The sequence below is a fragment of the Zophobas morio genome, unplaced genomic scaffold, assembly GCF_036711695.1.
Source record: "Zophobas morio isolate AGI-343-1 ecotype UQ-CSIRO unplaced genomic scaffold, CSIRO_AGI_Zmor_V1 ptg000014l, whole genome shotgun sequence".
In the NCBI taxonomy this organism is placed as follows: Eukaryota; Metazoa; Arthropoda; class Insecta; order Coleoptera; family Tenebrionidae; genus Zophobas; species Zophobas morio.
Genome location: NW_026972119.1, coordinates 7,099,701 through 7,116,781, shown reverse-complemented (window position 1 = coordinate 7,116,781; position 17,081 = coordinate 7,099,701). Strand labels below are relative to the sequence as shown.

At 35.0% G+C, this 17,081-nt stretch overlaps 1 protein-coding gene across 4 annotated transcripts; it reads left to right on the top strand.

Annotated features, from left to right (window-relative positions):
- The first annotated feature begins 292 nt into the window (after nt 1-292).
- LOC135129239 (uncharacterized protein) lies at nt 293-16,159 on the top strand. Of its 4 annotated transcripts, XM_064056387.1 has the most exons (11): nt 293-563; nt 617-1,049; nt 4,199-4,439; nt 4,500-4,934; nt 5,048-5,321; nt 5,375-5,628; nt 5,686-6,046; nt 13,343-13,493; nt 14,760-15,290; nt 15,344-15,634; nt 15,693-16,159. In XM_064056387.1, the coding sequence occupies exons 1-11, from the start codon at nt 415-417 to the stop codon at nt 15,990-15,992; spliced, it is 3,420 nt and encodes a 1,139-aa protein (XP_063912457.1). In that variant the 5' UTR covers nt 293-414; the 3' UTR covers nt 15,993-16,159. The 4 variants fall into 4 exon arrangements, with proteins under 4 accessions (XP_063912457.1, XP_063912456.1, XP_063912455.1 ...); XM_064056386.1 differs by having other exon boundaries at nt 293-557; nt 5,375-6,046; XM_064056385.1 differs by having other exon boundaries at nt 5,375-6,046.
- The last annotated feature ends 922 nt before the right edge of the window (nt 16,160-17,081 follow it).

Genomic DNA, 17,081 nt, shown 5'->3' with positions numbered 1-17,081 from the left:
AGAAAATTAGTTCTTACCAGTTTCGCGCCACATTCGTACATCATTTAAATCTCATACCAACTGAAGGGTTCATTTCCTTTCATTCCCCGAAATTAGTATGAGCGAATATGTAAGAAATGAAAAAACTAATTTATTTGCTTCAATTCCAACAAACGTGTTTTTGATTTAATTAAACAATGCCTGTTTTAATATTAGAACCGGCATTGTTTAATAATCTGGGGGAAATCTCGCGTAACAGTTGGTTGCATAGTTACACAAACCAAACAATGACACCGATTTGCGCATGCGTTCCCTCTTTGTCTAAGCCCAAACGTCACATCTGAAAACAAGAGAGGTGATTTCGCGTCGCCATATTAAAAAAAACAAATTGCATTTTATGGCTAAAGTAAAGTGAATTAAAATAAACAAATCAAAATGGAAGAAACCGACGTGCCCATGGAGTACGATGGTGCAGACGTAGACGGTGTGGCTCAAGAGGAGTTCGAGGAGGATGGCGGCTTCGAAAACGACATTGAACTAGGAGACGACTTCCAACTGCGCGGACGAGGACGTACAGGGTTCAGGTATTCAAAACTTAACCACAAACACTTCTCCTAACTAGGTGTATGTATTTTAGGGGGCGCGGACAGCCCCGTGCGTGGCCAGGCCCACCCGGCCCCCCCGGCCCTCGTGGCGAAGTCCCTCCGAGGTTCCGAGGAAGAGGCTTCGGCCCCGGGGGCCCTCCTCCGTTCCGCGGCCGCGGGGGGCCGCCGCCTCCCATGTTCGGGAGAGGCGGACCCCCTAGGAATCCTCCTCCGGGCCCTGGCGGATTTAATGGACCCCCTAATTTCAACGGACCTAACTGGGGAGGGCCGATGGGACCTCCAGGTACGATGGGTGGACCTCCGAACTTGATGGGACCTGGACCTAACGGACCGCCGTTTGGACCACCTGGAATGATGGGCGGACCTCCTAATATGAACAATGGGCCGCCAGCGATGGTCACTCAAGGCGGTGCCACTACCAATGGGCCTGGGCAGTTTACACCCGTTTCACAAAATCCTACTACAGTAAGTTTCATTGTCGTAGTTATTATCACAAATGATGGAAAAGTTAAGGCAGAAATATGAAATGGTGAAATATCTCGAAAAGCATTTTTTTCTGTTTAACATAAATGAAGTATAGATCGCGCTTGAGAGAGTCAGTGAAATGCAATTCTTTATAGCATTTTTTTTTTTTTTAATGAACATTCTTGTAGTGATTTTTAAGGTGACGTCATCCGCTTCTGGTGGGGATGACTTTGAGTGTCCTAATAGTAGCATCTTATCAAAATTTCAGACCAAATTTTTGGTTAGAATTTTACTGTATTTATGATAATCTTAACGTACAAAAATATTCAGTCAGCAAGGTAGCTCCCGAGTTAATTTATCTGGTAATTTTCCGACAGATAAGCAGAGATAGATTGCCTTGCGAGAAATTCCATAGAGATGTAGACGCAAAAATTTTATTAAAAAAAAATGGGCGAAGGTTACTTCGACGGAACTTCCCTCGCCCCGGAAGTACAGCCCAACAATTGTCGCTTCTTTGAAATACAAAAAAAAAGTGCGATTTTTGTTCCTGATAAGCTCTATAAAGTAAAAACCAGTGGCGTAAATAACACGTTTTAAAATTTCTCAAGTTTTCAATTTTTCGATTCTTTAATTTTTCATTTCTTCAAATTTTCGATTTGCAATTTTTCGTTTCGGGATTTTATTTTCATTAATTTTACAATTTTTCGATTTATCAATGTTCCGACTTTATAATTTTTTGCTTTTTCAATTGTTCGATTTTTTGTTTCTTCAGTGTTACGATTTTCCAATAATTGAATCAGACAAAAGCATGGTTCAATCGTTACATTTTCCAATTTTTCGATTTACAATTTCACGAGTTTATAGTTTTTAATTTTTTATGTCAATTTTTCGTTTAGGATTTTCGATGTTCTTGTTTTATAATTTTTCTTTTTTTCAATGGGAAATTATTCAGTGTTTGGGTTTTTTCGGTTCGCAGTTTTTGGTTTTCAATTCTTAGATTTTTTAATTCTTCGTTTTTTCAATTGTCGATTTTTCAGTCTCTTTATTTTTCAATTTTTGCAATTTTTCTAGTTTTCATTTTAAATATGTAATAATTATCTTTTTAAAAAAAATTCACTTTATCAATCTTTCATTGTTACAGTTTTTGGGATTTCCAGTTGTGCGATTCGATTCATTTTTCTTCTTTCTGATTTTTCAAATCATTAACTTTTTTTTGAATGTTTAATTTTTCAATGTTTCAATTTTTCGTTTCTTCAGTTCTAGGATTTGCAATTTTTCGCTTTTCCACTTTTCGATATTGTAGTTTCTCATTTTTAGTTTTTCCACTTTTCAATTTTTTCCAATTTTTGTAATCAAAAAATTAGAAACATTGCATAATTGTAAAATTGAAAAATCAAACATGAAATTACGAAAAATTATAAAATGACAACTTTGAAAAATTTAAAAACTGGAAATCAAGAACTTGAAAAATTGAAAGATGAAAAATTGAGAAACTTCAAAATCGAAAAAACAATTGTAAAATACAAATATTGAAAATTAAAGCAATCGGAAATCAGATAATTGATAGATCCAAAAATTGCAAAATTAAAAATTGAAAAATCGAAGATTGAAAAATTCAATAAGAAAAAAATTTATAAACTCGAAGGAAACCTTTAAAAATAAATGAAATGAAAAAATGAAAAATTGTATTATAAAGTCAAGGAAATAAAAATAAAAATTTCCCGATATTTTAATGAACAATAAAACTCAAGAACTTGAAAATTGTAATATAACGAAAAATTGCAAAACTTGCGAATCAGAAAATTGAACAAACGAAAAACTGAAAAATTTGGGAGCCGAAAAAGTTGAAAAAACTAAAAATTCTGAAACCCAAACATTGAAATAGCAAAATTGAAAAAAGTTAAGAAAATGAAAAAACGAAAAACTGTGATATCAAAAAATTGGTTGAGTGTAAATAAATCCAGATTTTTTAAAAAATTATGAGATCTTATAATTTATGATGTTTATAAGTTAAAGTAAAGATCTGTGTAATATTAAAGTAAATTTAAAGAAGCATGCTACGCATTTATTTCAAGTGAGTTTTTCATTACAAAATTTTGTGTATTATATCAATTTGGATAGATGCAGTGTAATACTAATAATAACCGTACTTACTGTATTCCCAAATTTTCGGGAAAATGGAGTAAGTCGTTCTTGATTTTATTTTAATCAATACAATAAATTGCATCATTTACTAATTTGCTAATGTAAATTTTGAGGTGACGTCATCCTGTTCTTGGTGGGGATGTTTATCCAAATTTTGCTAAGCATTTTGCCACCATCTACACAAAATTTCGAATATACATATAAAATTTGACAATAATCGGTCCAATAATTTCGAAGATTATTATTTGTCTAATAAAAATACGGACAAACAGCCGGTCGGAAACGGGAAATCTATTTTTTCGTAGTCCTAGGGTCATGAACCGTCCAGAAAACATAAAAGTAGCCAGTCGTCCAATGGACTCGGTTACAATACTTCCTTTGCTTAGACTCAAGAAGTAAAACATACAGTAAATAGAATTTTATTAATAACAATTGAACTCTTGATAATATTTTTATAAACTTCGAAACAAAAACTTGTGTTCTCATTTACATATAACTTTAAAGATTTGAAACTTATTTTTGACGAGCATTTGAGAAACTATTTTGTTATAGTTCAGGTTAAAATCATTACTGGTCTAAAGCACAGTTATTTGATCCATTTTCAACTGACGAAATGACAGTAAAGTATATAATGTACAATATTCTAGCGGATTTCAGCATCGTTATTACTAGATTTGGCTAGCAGTAATTTATTTAGTCAGGTGTTTTCCTATTTTGCTTAAAACAATTTAATTGGAAAATTTTGCACAAACGCTATTTAAATAAAATAACATTTTTATAGCTGCGGTTTATGAATCCACCTTCATTAAAATTGTACAACATCTTACAATTCTACTTGGAAACTGGAAAGTCGAATGCTCTAATAGGGGTTATCATAAAAAATTTAAATTCGCACCATTAAATTTTATTCAGTAATTTATCTAATAAACTTGTTTGTTTGATTCTGTCTAAATACGCTTGCACCAATTTTTTATTCACAGATTTGATGTAAAATTTCTTTCCAGGGATTAGATGCGAATAGTGAAATTTGGGTAGAAACTAAAACGGCAGAAGGCAAGTCTTATTTTTATAATGCTCGTACTAGAGAAACCACTTGGACTAAGCCAGAAGGTCCTAATGTAAAAGTAATCTCTCAGGATCAAGTGGAAGCAATGGCACAAGCGGCCACTACTGGTTTAGCACAAGGGACCTCCACGGCAGCCCAGGCAGCATTAGCACAAGCCAACGTTTCCAACAAGCCCGAAAGTAAGTCATGGATTTCATCAAATTTCATCAAATCCCGACTTAATAACCTTTATGATTTAGTCGAGACTGAAGAAAACAAAACAGACACAAAGCAACCAACAGCCGCTAACCCTATGCAACCAAACATGCTCGCGGGGCCCCCGCCAGGTATGCCCCCGTTCGGAGGCCCCCCAGGTCAGTTCGGAGCTCCGCCGTTCGGTTTGCCTCCGCCGGGATTCCAAGGGACGTGGCCAGGACCCGGACAAGCGCCGGCTTGGGCTGGAGGACCGCCAGGCGCTGCTCCTTGGGGTATGCCGCCAGGTCTTCTTACAGGTTTGACAGGAGCTATGCCTGCTATTGACGAAGCCGCGGTCTTGTCTAAAGTCGACCCAGAAATTATAGCGAAAGCTACGGAGTGGAGCGAACACAAGTCGCCCGATGGAAGATTTTACTATTACAATGCCAAAAAGGGAGAGTCCGTGTGGGAGAAGCCACACGCCCTTAAAGATCTAGAAAGTAAGTCGGTTTGATTTTTTCCTCTTTTTTTACGTTATATATTAAAAATATAGGAAAAAACTTGTTGGCGCCCTTCAAGATTTGTCAGTATCACCCTTGGTTTTTTTTTTCAGCTGCAAAGTTAGCAGCAGCGCAAGGAATATCCACGAGGCCCGGGAGCGAGGTCGTGATCGCAAACACCGAGACAGGTAAGCCAAATGCGGCGGCGGTACAAGTCGCCAATGGAGAAACCGTGAAGGACATTACTCCCAAAGACGAAGAAGACAAAATAAAGAAGTTACAAGAAGAAAACAGAAAAAAGAAAGATGAAGAAGAAAAGACTAAAGAGATAAAGACTCAGGACAAATCCAGGCCGGTTTCGAGCACACCTGTTCCTGGAACTCCATGGTACAAAACACTATTCATCCATCGTTCAATGTTTTCATTGTGTGTAATTATAGGTGTGTTGTGTGGACGGGAGATGGACGGGTCTTTTTCTATAATCCATCATCCAGAACTTCCGTGTGGGAACGGCCGGATGAACTGTTAAAACGAACCGATGTCGATAAGATGGTGGCGACCCCTCCAGATGCCGTAGGAACTCCAGCCAAACAAGATATAGCGGAGAGTCCAGCTAAGAAACGAGCGTCAGAGGACAGTGACAGTGAAGAGGAAACCCCAGCCAAAAAGCCTAAGAAAGAAGAGACCACCACCAGTAAGTTTGATTTATTCTGTCAAAAGTGGGTATTTTTTAATTTGACCACACGAGCAGGTGCGAATGGTGCGACACCACAGTCGGCGAGGAAAATCGACATCGGAAAAGAAGCGGCAATCGAAGCGGAAGTTCGGGCAGCGAAGGAGCGTGCTGTAGTCCCACTGGAAAGTAGGATCAAGTCTTTTAAAGAAATGCTGGCGGAGAAACACGTTTCCGCTTTTAGTACTTGGGAGAAGGAGTTGCACAAGATCGTCTTCGATTCAAGGTATTTGTTGTTGACTTCTAAAGAACGAAAACAGGTATTCGAAAAGTACGTGAAGGAAAGAGCAGAGGAAGAGCGGAGGGAAAAGAGGAACAAGTTGAGAGAGAAGAAGGACGCGTTTAGGAAATTGCTGAGTGAATCGCATCTTCATGGAAAGTAAGTATACGTTTCGTTTATTTTTTTGCTTACTTGTAGAGAAATCATCCTAGTAGTATACATGACAAAAGTGACATATCTTGGCCACCTACACAGATCCTGTTACAAAATACCGACTGATTTTACTTGAACAAGATGAGATATTCAGATTTGAAAATGGCACAGTGTAATGACGTTACTATCGTTATTCTGAAAAATTCTCAAACTGACAGTTCTATTCAATGAAAAATCGTATAAAATTTATTAGACTATTGTAAACGTTTGTGTCAGTAACAATTTAGTGGCTTGATTTATCAAAAAAAAAATCTGTTTAACTTTAATTAATTAGTCAATATCGAGGAGGGTTACGACGGTTTTTGGAATACGCGCTCGGGCTAAACCACACCGCTACGTTCGAAAGTATCGCTAAACAGTGGCGGGGGAAAATGTGGTTTATCATCCACCATGGGTATCTTTTTTCGCCAAAATTTACGCAAAAATCGAGGGCATCTTAGATTCGGGCAATGCAGCTTAGATTCAAGCTTTTTTAGTTTAACATCAAAAATAAATGTTGCGAGCATGATCGCATTATGATGTAGTTTATGTATGCATGAACTACAAAAATGCATTGGATATGTTATATTTCTGTAACTAAATTAAAAACAATTATTAATTTCTGTTTTTACATTGGGGATTGCAACGGTAATTTGCTGCAAAAAATCAATGCTATTGTTATAGGAGGATCAAAGTTAAAAAAAAAAAACAAAAATATATAAATTTTCAACTATTAAATTTATTGACCTTTAAAATCAATAGTGAATTTATACATGCACGAGATGTATAAATTCACTGCTTTCAAAAAAGCAACGAAAAAAGTATATTGTAGAAATACCATTTAGCTTTTTTTATTTTTCCGGTTTTGCAGTTTTTTTTATTCCAAAAAAATGAAAAAAATAGCTTTATTAGCTTCACTACTTAATTAATAATTTTCTAACGTTTGGGAAATCATAATAAATGAAATAAATTCATGAGTCCCGAAAATAAATACTTCATTCCCTAGGTAAAAACGTGCTTAGAACACAAAACGCAAAAAATACTTTAAGAAAATATTATTTTGCAAGAGCAAATAAAACGTACCAAAAGTAAGAAATACTGAACTTTGCAGAGTATTTTATTTCAATTTTAAAGTAATATAAAAAATCAGATATGTAATTAAAAAAAAATTGTGGCGATTTTTTTAATTATTGAGCTTTCTGTTAATTATATCATGTTAATGAAGTGATACATACATAGAACTCATTCGTCTTTTTTTTTAAACCAAATTCTATTAACATAGGTTCATAAAGAAAAAAGTTATTGTTCTCTTTTAACTGACTCACCGTGTATATGTATTTTAAGAATATGGTGTAGATGGTAAAACGCTAACAAAAATTTGTCTAATCATCTCCACTAACAGCAGAATGACGTCATCTCCAAAATTTACAGCCGTAAATGTTGCTTAAATTGTATAAAATGACATATTCCTTCACTTGTGGTTTATGATTCCGTGTTGAGTTATTACCCTAGACATTAGATATTTGGAAAAATTATCAATATCGAATATAGTACTTACTAAGATAAGACTGATTTTGGCAAATGATACACCCTTCTATTTTCTTAGAAGTTATCATTTGCCAAAATCAGTCTTGCCTTAACAAGTACGCTTATAGGGTATGTCATTCGCCAATATCAGTCTTATCTTAGCAAGTAGACTTTGGTTGATTACATATTCTCTAAGAAAATAAAGGGTGGGTGGGCGGGGAAAATCATTGGCGCATCCAATCAACAAACCTGCGACATTTACGTCCACGTGAATCGGGAACTGACTTAAAATTTTCTATACAAAATTCTCACTTTGAATAGAAATTGGATACCAAATCTAAATTTAATCAGACTCTTTTTAAGCTTTTAAGTTGTAGTTTTTTTTTTTTTTTTTTTCGTAATTATTAACTCATTTTTAGAGGACAGAAATTTTATAAAAATAGTAGTAACCAAAAATTGTTTGAAATTAGTGGATATTTTTGCAGGGTTGCACCTACAACTTATTTCAAGGTTTCTCTCAGCGTTTTTTACAGAAAACTTAAATTTTCTGTACATGTTATTCGCTGTAAATATAGTGGTCATACAAGTTTAAGTTTGAATGGACAAATTTTAGTAACTATTTTTAGAGGGTATATGTATATATCATTTGAAAAAGCCAGTCTCATCTTAGTAAATACTAGCCCCGCCCACCCGCCCTCTGTTTTCTTAGAGGATATTTCTTTTGCCAAAATCGGTCGCATCTTACCAAGTACTAACTCTGCTCACCTGTCCTCTATTTTCTTGGGGTTGAATGGGTGGTTCCGGCGAGAGATTGGGATATTTTGACAGTTGACATGCAAGTTGGCAGCAACCTAACACTACAAAATACACTGAAATTCCTAAGCTGTCACTCACTGAAAGTTCCATTACTAAGGTTAGGCCACTTTTCTGACTCTCATCTCCAGTGCTTCTTTAAGGTACGTGTCCATTTGAGAGGGCGCTTGCGAAAAATAATCCCAAGATCAACCCGTAAGGCCATGCTCGGGTCTGCCCTCAACTGGGTAAGCGTATCGCTTGCCCAGGGTTTCTTAAGACTAAAGATGGTATAAAATCAAAACCAGAACTCTCGTGAGAGTTGCTCTCCAGTGGACACACTAATAAAGATGAATGTTCTAGTAGATAATGTAAAATCTATGTCTTATAGCGCTTAAGATTAGAATGTTTTTGAAATTTTAAATTTCGCGCGGATGGTACACTTTTCTTCGCGTAGATTTATCTGTCACTCAATCTCTCACCGTACGCAATATAACAACATTTTACAATTTAACTTTGAAATTGTAAAACCGAACAATCTGTAACCTTGCAAACCTTTTGAGGTTATCGGAGACATGGTAAATCCTTAATCAAAATTTATCCGTTTACGACCCATCCCCTCTAAAAAGTGATGACGTCATCACAAAATTTTGTCAAATAAGTGCTATCTAAAATGTGCAAAATATGATGAGTCTGTACTTGTGATTTATCATTCCATTCATATTTTTTCGATTTTAGATATTGTAATTTAACGTTGAAACTGCAAAACCCTGAAGTCTTGTAAATGTTTTAAGGTTATCATAAACATGGTATCTCCTTAATCTTTTTTTTTTTCGTTATGCCCCCTCCTCCCCAAAAAACGTTTTGCTCCATTATATGTAGCTTAATTAATTATTAGTGCTCGACTCTGTTTTGAGAAGATAAAAATCAACCAAATTTCATTTTCTTTTAACTCAAATGCCGTTGATGCTTGTTATCTGAACGTGCTAATACATAATGGAATTCTTTCGAAGTATAGACATGGACTTTAACTTTGCTTAATCCAAAAAAATTGAGAATACATTTTTTCCCGTTGGTGGTTATCTGCCTTAGATACATTATATTTCATATGGTGCCCCTTTGGAATTTGCACCCCGTCACAAAAACAAGAAAAACTATACGCGATACACTAACTCAAATTTAGCGGTTGACTGTATATGTACAGAATACCCGTTATGACAGGGCCGTATCAACTCAGGAATGGATTTCTAAAGCCTGATCTGATATGACATAACGTTACCATTGCTGATATAGAAAATTAGTGTAATGTTTTCAGACAGAACTTCCCCCGCCCCTGAAGTCCGATTAAACAAATCCATTTGTTTTTTTTTTTCGGAAAAAAATTGGACGAAGGTTATGTTGACAAAACTTTCCTCGTCCTTGAAGAATATCCAGCCAATGCCGCTTCTTTAAAAAATTATAAAATTTTATTTCGCGATTTTCGTTTTGTGATAACCTCTACAAGGTAAAAAACAGTGGCTTAAATACACCCTCGCAGCCTCTAAGCTGCGGGGGCGCAAATTTCGGGTTCGCATAATTGTGAAAAATATTTAAAACAAATAACCAACCATTCTCAATTTCTCAGTACATTTAATAGCTTCAAATGCTTATGTTTATACTTTGAAAGAATTCGACCATTAGCACATTCAGATTACAAGCATGAGCGGTTAAAAGAAAATGAAATTTGATTGATTTCATCTCCTCAACGCAGAGGAAAAGAGAACTAACTGATTAATTATTTACGCAACCACACTCAGTTTTTCCCCCCAAAAACGCTCATAAATTTGAAGAACATTTATTCGGCAAAATTGTAATAAGACCATACTTCCAGCATCCTTAAAATCTTTGACGGTTTTTGCAGTTGGAAAGTTAAATTATTGTTAAACGTAACTACACAATTTCGAATTTTTTCCCAAAAATCTGGATGTCTAGGGTAAAAAGTCAATACGGAGTCTTAAATCATATATGCAGGAGTGTGTAATTCTATAGAATTTAAGGAACATTTATTCGGCAAAATCGTAAAATCACTTTTTGTAGAAGGCGTAAACGGAAACAATTTTATTAACGATTTACCATGCTTACGATAACCTTAAATCGTTTCCAAGATTCCAGAGCATTCGGTTTTGCAGTTTCGAAGTTAAATTGTAAAATGTTATTATACAATTTTGATTTCGTTCCAAAAATCTAGATCTCTAGAGTAGTAAAGACTCAACACCGATTCATAAAGTACATAAACTACAAATGCAAGAGTGTAAGGGTATCTTATTTCATAAATTTTAAATAATATACACTATTTACTATTGTAAATTTTGGAGACGACGTCGTCCTGTTGTTAGTGGGGATGATTAGTGAAATTTTAGTTTGCGTTTTACCATCTACACAATATTCCTAATATACATATAAAATTTGACAACGATGGGTCCAGTAATTTCGGAGATGATCTGCCCAGTACAAATCCGGACAGACATCAGACGGACGGAAACGGAAGACCTATTTTTTTCGTAATCTAGGGGCATTGATCTAATAAAGGAATGGATGGAGCCTTGTATGCGTTTCCATACGCGAGTGATGTAATCAACATAAGAAAGAAATAGCTAGAGCGGTTATGCATCAGTGGGCAAAGGACGGCTGACCATGTATCACGTGCTGGGTGGCAAGAAACGCTTCATTTGAACGGGAATTAATACGTTTTCTTACGAATTTGTTCAAACAATCAATTATAACAAACGTCTGTTAATGAAAACTATATTTTTACAGTTTACATTAAAATTATGTGTAATGTGAAACCATAAAAATCATGTTAAGTAGTGGAGATAATCTTTTAATAAAATGAAATGTATACAGAATCTACAATATATTACGAATTCAGTTAGTCCAATAATCTTCTACAAGTTAACTAATCTTGTAGTGTATGTTCATTGGTAATTCTGAATTTTTTAGAATAAAAGTAATTAAACTTTCGATAAAAGTGACAGGGTGCCTAATTAAATTACACACATTAAATTGTATGAAATTTTCTAGTAAAATCTATTTTCTAAATCCACGTACAAATAGCTAAAACAATAATCAATAGATATAAAATTCCCTCTTTTTGTAGCAATAATCCGTTTTTTTCGTAACTCGGAATGTTTAGAGAAACTAACAAAATTTTTAAATTATTTACGAAATCCTTCGTCTGTATATGTGATTATTACCCATGAAATGTAACAGGATTGCTTTCTTTGCACGTTCTATGCAATTATACGCACAAAACGATTTCACGATGTTTAACAAATACTCCGATAAAATACAACTTAACAAGACTGTAGACATTTAAATAAGGTAACTTGAGCCTATAAAACGTAAATTTGCAAAAATACACCTTCAAACGCCATGCGACAGCACGAAAGAAACCTCCAGAAACACAGTGCTCTGCAGTTTCGCGTCGATGTTTTGCCACCCAGAGAGCCCTATCTCTGACCCACTGTGTTGACAACGCGCGTCTCTCTCTAAGTTACTTCCATATAATATTATTTCTATGTCTAGGGGTCATGAAATGTCAAAAAAACATGAAAGTTATTTCTTTGCTGAATATTTTTTACATTGTTAAAACATTAATGCTCAAGTATATTAGTAGGTTGGACAACCACTTAATGAAGAAGAAATAAGCTTTGCTTCATTCATTCATCTTAAAGATAAAAACATTGTATTACTTAAATCTGTTGATATTTCAATGATAGTTGAAATCTTCTTTCATCTTTCAAGAAGATTCTTAAACATGTTAGGTTTCTGTGCCACAACATTCAGTTTTTATTTACTTGAAGAGAATTATGCTTGATATACTGCTAACGAGAAAAACCGAGTAAAGATAGTAACTACATAATCACTTTTCAAATTTTCTACAAAAGACTGTCATCAACACCATAGTACAGTAATAAACCTCAATTAAAACCCAATAGTAATTCAGATACGAAATAAAACACTAGTTAGGCGACAATTTATGTAAGTTACAATCCTTACTCCAAATCTTTGATGAAAAACTAAACATGTGTGTAATTGTTACAATTGTGATTTAATGCCCCAAATTCAGCGTACTAAAGATTATAACAAATACGTTACTTTCCTAACACAATTCGAAACATCAGTCGCCACCAGCTTAGTCAAATCAAGGTCACCAGATTGAGCTGCTACGTTTGAACGTAGCAATTTTTCATAATTCCAAACAATTAAGAAAATACGGTTAATTTATTTTAAATAATAGACATGTCTCTCCGTAACAAAATTTTTTTTTGTTGTCTTATAGCTATCTTTTTCACTTTTGTTTATAATATAACAGAGAGAGCTAAGTAAAGTTTGTCCTAAAAAAATATAAAGACTTAGTTTAATTTTGTATTTTATTTTCGCTCTTTTGTAAGAATGTAAGTATCAAGTTCAAGTGACCTTGCTGGTGTCAGTTTCCTTTTGTCTCTTTTCGATAAGTTCGAAAGTATTTATTTATATCGCCGGAATTATATTTCATTCATAGTTCTAGCGCATTCCTTAAAAAAACAGACATGTTAGAAAAAGTTCCAAGCGTTAGATTTACAAAGACCTTTGTACTCAGCAAAAACAGATGGCGTGGTTCATGGACAAACGAGGATTTGATTATCATACTGACCAATAAGCGGTCACATGGAAATTCTGCTTAAGTAGAGCGTACCAATCTAGTGATCCTAAATTTAGAATTTTAGTTCTGAAAGTTAGAATTTTCGGCACAAAACGCGACTACATCGTTTAATTTAATCGTGGTAATACGGGATTCGGCTTCCAACACACATATTTTTAATTTTTCATAGGGTGTTGTTAACTGCCAACAGCAAGTTGTAACCGTCACAACAGATTCTAATTCTAAAAATTTTAATAAACAAAAATAATTTCTCGTTTCAGATCATCATTTAGCGACTTTGCCCAGAAATACGCGAAAGACGAGCGATTTAAAGGAGTTGAGAAGATGCGAGAAAGGGAGAGTCTCTTCAACGAATACTTAATTGAAGTAAGAAAACGCGAGAAAGAAGAAAAGAACCAACGCAGAGAACAGGTGAGAATACTTTTACGTGTTTCTTTGCGACCAGAAATGAAATTTAATGTCAATGCAACAACCGATCGATATTAGGACTGCTCAGAACGGGTTGTTGTATTTCATTAGACTTGCAATAGTTTGCAGTAAAGCAGCGGTTAAATTTTGTAGTGTACGTTTATTAGGCAAATTTACTGCAAGCTTATCGAATTTATATTTAATAGTTTGTTGATATATTATGTTTTTAAATTTAATTGCATTTACAAAGATAAGATGCTTAATGTACACAGTACTAAAATTATTTACAGGTTTTCAGCACTCGGTATGTAGATATTGTGTTAGATTAATTTTTTAAGGATAATTGAAAATTGTGTTTTGCCACAATTTTTTGACTGCCAGTGATTATCAGTGATATTTTGTAGTGAAAAAAGAAACAACAGTTCACTGAGCATTCAATGACTGGTACAGAATTTCAGAGATCGTTTTGTCTTAGTTTCAAATGTTTTGATGTCTATTAAGTTAAGCTTGCTGAGTGAGCTGTTGTTCATTAGTCGAATTATGACGCAATCTGTAACCAGCTACAAGCCATTTTGTTTACATAAAAAGCTCTATTATTTGGTTTGTTGTTGGTATATGATGGGTTTTCATGCCTAAATTACGTCCAACCAAGAACGTTATAACAGTATTGTAAATGATGAGTCTCTTATCCAGCTTCATTACTTTTTCAAGAGATGTGGAGTGCGGGTGAAACACAGTTACTTCCGTTACCCAAGGCTCGTGTGCGTCGTGTGAGAGAAGTCGTCCCAGGTGACACCGCTCCTTGCCGGCAATGGGGCTAATTTTTATTTAACGGTACTTAACCTACAAGTTAGTTGTTAATCTTTTAAGAACAAATTAAATACAATAATAAGTATTAGTCAAACAGTCTAATCTTGTGTACCATTAAGTGCCACTTATGCACAGACAAATCGACAAAAATGTAATTTCCAGCTAATTTCAGTGACCTGTGTGGACGGATTACTGAGGATGTCCGATTTGTAAATACATATTAAACATACTTCAAAATTGCCATTGTACCTTCTCTCTGACAACAAATTTTGAAGTATGTTTGGTACAGTCGTAGCACTTAAAGTCATCTCTTTTACAGGAATAACATAATGTATTTCTTTCAGATCATCGTTCGAGATAGGAGCGTAACTTTAAGATAATATGATAGAATAATATACAATAAACATAATTTACCGCGATTGCTGATTTCGCGGCTTGACAGAAATCGTATGTTTACAGGTGAAAAAAGACTTCTTCGCTATGCTTCGTGAACACTCGGACATAGATCGCCACTCCCATTGGGCCGACGTGAAACGCAAAGTCGATTCAGATGCCCGATATAAAGCAGTCGATTCGTCCGGTCAACGCGAAGACTGGTTTAGAGAATATTGTAAAATATTAAAAGAAGAGAAGAAGAAAGCGAAAGAAAAGGATCGTGAACACAAGCGCGACAAAGAAAAGCATAAGAAGAAAGATAAAGACAAGGACAGAGATCGTCATTCCAAAGATGAAAAAGAGAAGGATAGAGACCGTGACAAGGAAAAGTCGAAAAAAGAGGAAGATGGAGAGGCCTCGAATAAAGAAGTCGAAGAAACCGAACCAGAAGAGACCGACGATGAACGAGCTCAAGAACAAAAGGAAAAGGACAGGCAGGCTAGAGCAGAGGCCAGTTTGAGAGAAAGAGAGAAGGAAGTGCAAAGAACTCTGGCGACGCATATGAGAGACAGAGACAAAGAAAGGGAGCAGCATAAGCGAGATGAAGCCATACAGGTAAGAGAGAAAAAGTGTTTGATGGGAATGAGTTTATTGAGGGACATTTTTAGCATTTTAATGCGTTACTAGCGGATTTGGTGAGAAACCCCGAACTGAGTTGGCGGGAAGTTAAACGTATCTTGAGAAAAGATCATCGATGGGACTTGGCAGATTCTTTATCTCGAGAAGATAAAGAAAAATTGTTTAACGAACACATTGAACATTTGTTGCGAAAGAAACGAGAGAAGTTCCGGGAATTGTTGGATGAAACCCCCGAAGTTACTTTAACTAGTAGCTGGAAAGAAATCAAAAGAATAATCAAAGAAGATCCTAGATACACGAAATTTGCTTCAAGTGAAAGGGTGAGTTTTATATCAGTGAGAAATGAATTTTGAGTTACTATTTGATGTTTATTTTCAGTGTGAACGTGAATTTAAAGACTATCTTAAAGATAAATTAATTACTGCTAAAGGACAATTTAAAGAATTATTGCAGGAAACTAAACTTATTACTCATAAATCTTTGTCAAATCTTAGAGAAAATCAAGGGTTCATGCAAGAAATCGAAGATATCTTAAAGAACGATAAAAGATACTTGGTTCTCGATCACATACCGCAAGAAAGAACCCAGTTAATTTTAAATTATTTAGAGGAGCTTGATAGAAGGGGACCACCGCCACCACCAACAGCTAGTGAACCTAATAGAAGATCAATAAAATAAATAGGGTGTTATATATTTATTACTTTAAGAACGTGATTGACGTATGTTGTGTACTTTATTAATTAAAATAATTCCAGTTTGTAATCATAGAGCTTCTGAACTGATAATGTTGTACAATTTTTATTTTATACTGTAATAGCAAAATATTAATACACATATTTAAACTTGATGGTTTTTTATGAGAAGTAAGTAAAAGAACGAAGAGATTTTTGGTTCGCTGTGGAGCAACATTTGTTGTTGGAGTTTGAAAGAATCCTTTGATATGCGACTAAACTTGTAATCGTCATTTATAACAATGGAGATAGAGTGAGAGGAGGAAGCATGCCTCATTGAACCAATGTTAAAGAAACGCTGGCGCCATATACGTGAACAGATAAAATGACATCCTGTATGTCCCTTTCCGTACCACATCGGGGGCGGTCTGTCAAAAACAGGATCCGAGGCGATGCTATTTGGTTTAAAATGGCTTCATACGAAGTAAAAATGTCTTACTATTTGCTTAATTATGGTATAAAAACAAACATGTTTCTAGCAACATAAACATTCAAATAAATTTAACTAATACCAATTTTGTATTCTATCTTATTAATCATATTAAATTATTTTTGTATTATATGCCGAGTACCCGGCACACGCTTTCCAGCACAACCACTTTCTGGAAGGAACTGGATTATGACCCCAGTCGAAAGCACAGTACCAGGCACTTTTTCATTGTATCTTCCCGCCTTTCATTCCACCTCCAAGCACAGTATAGATATCAAAATATTATAGATATTGATATCTATACTGTGCTCCAAGCATCTAATTTTTCGTCTTAGTCATAGGCAACCAATAATTCTACGGAGTATTACAAAAATGTCATTGTTTATTTTTAACTGACATAAAACCAGTTTATTTTCTTCTTCATTTCGTTTTGTATTTGTACATATATTGTTACGAAATAAACCCATACGACGCCTATGGGTTGTGGTTAGCCTAGAAGACCTTCGAGAAGAATCGCGCGGCTGCTTAAATGGGAACCACAGTCGGGAAGAATTAGTGTAGTCCAGGCAACGAGAGCTGAATTCAGTTAACAAGTCGAGTCCAACG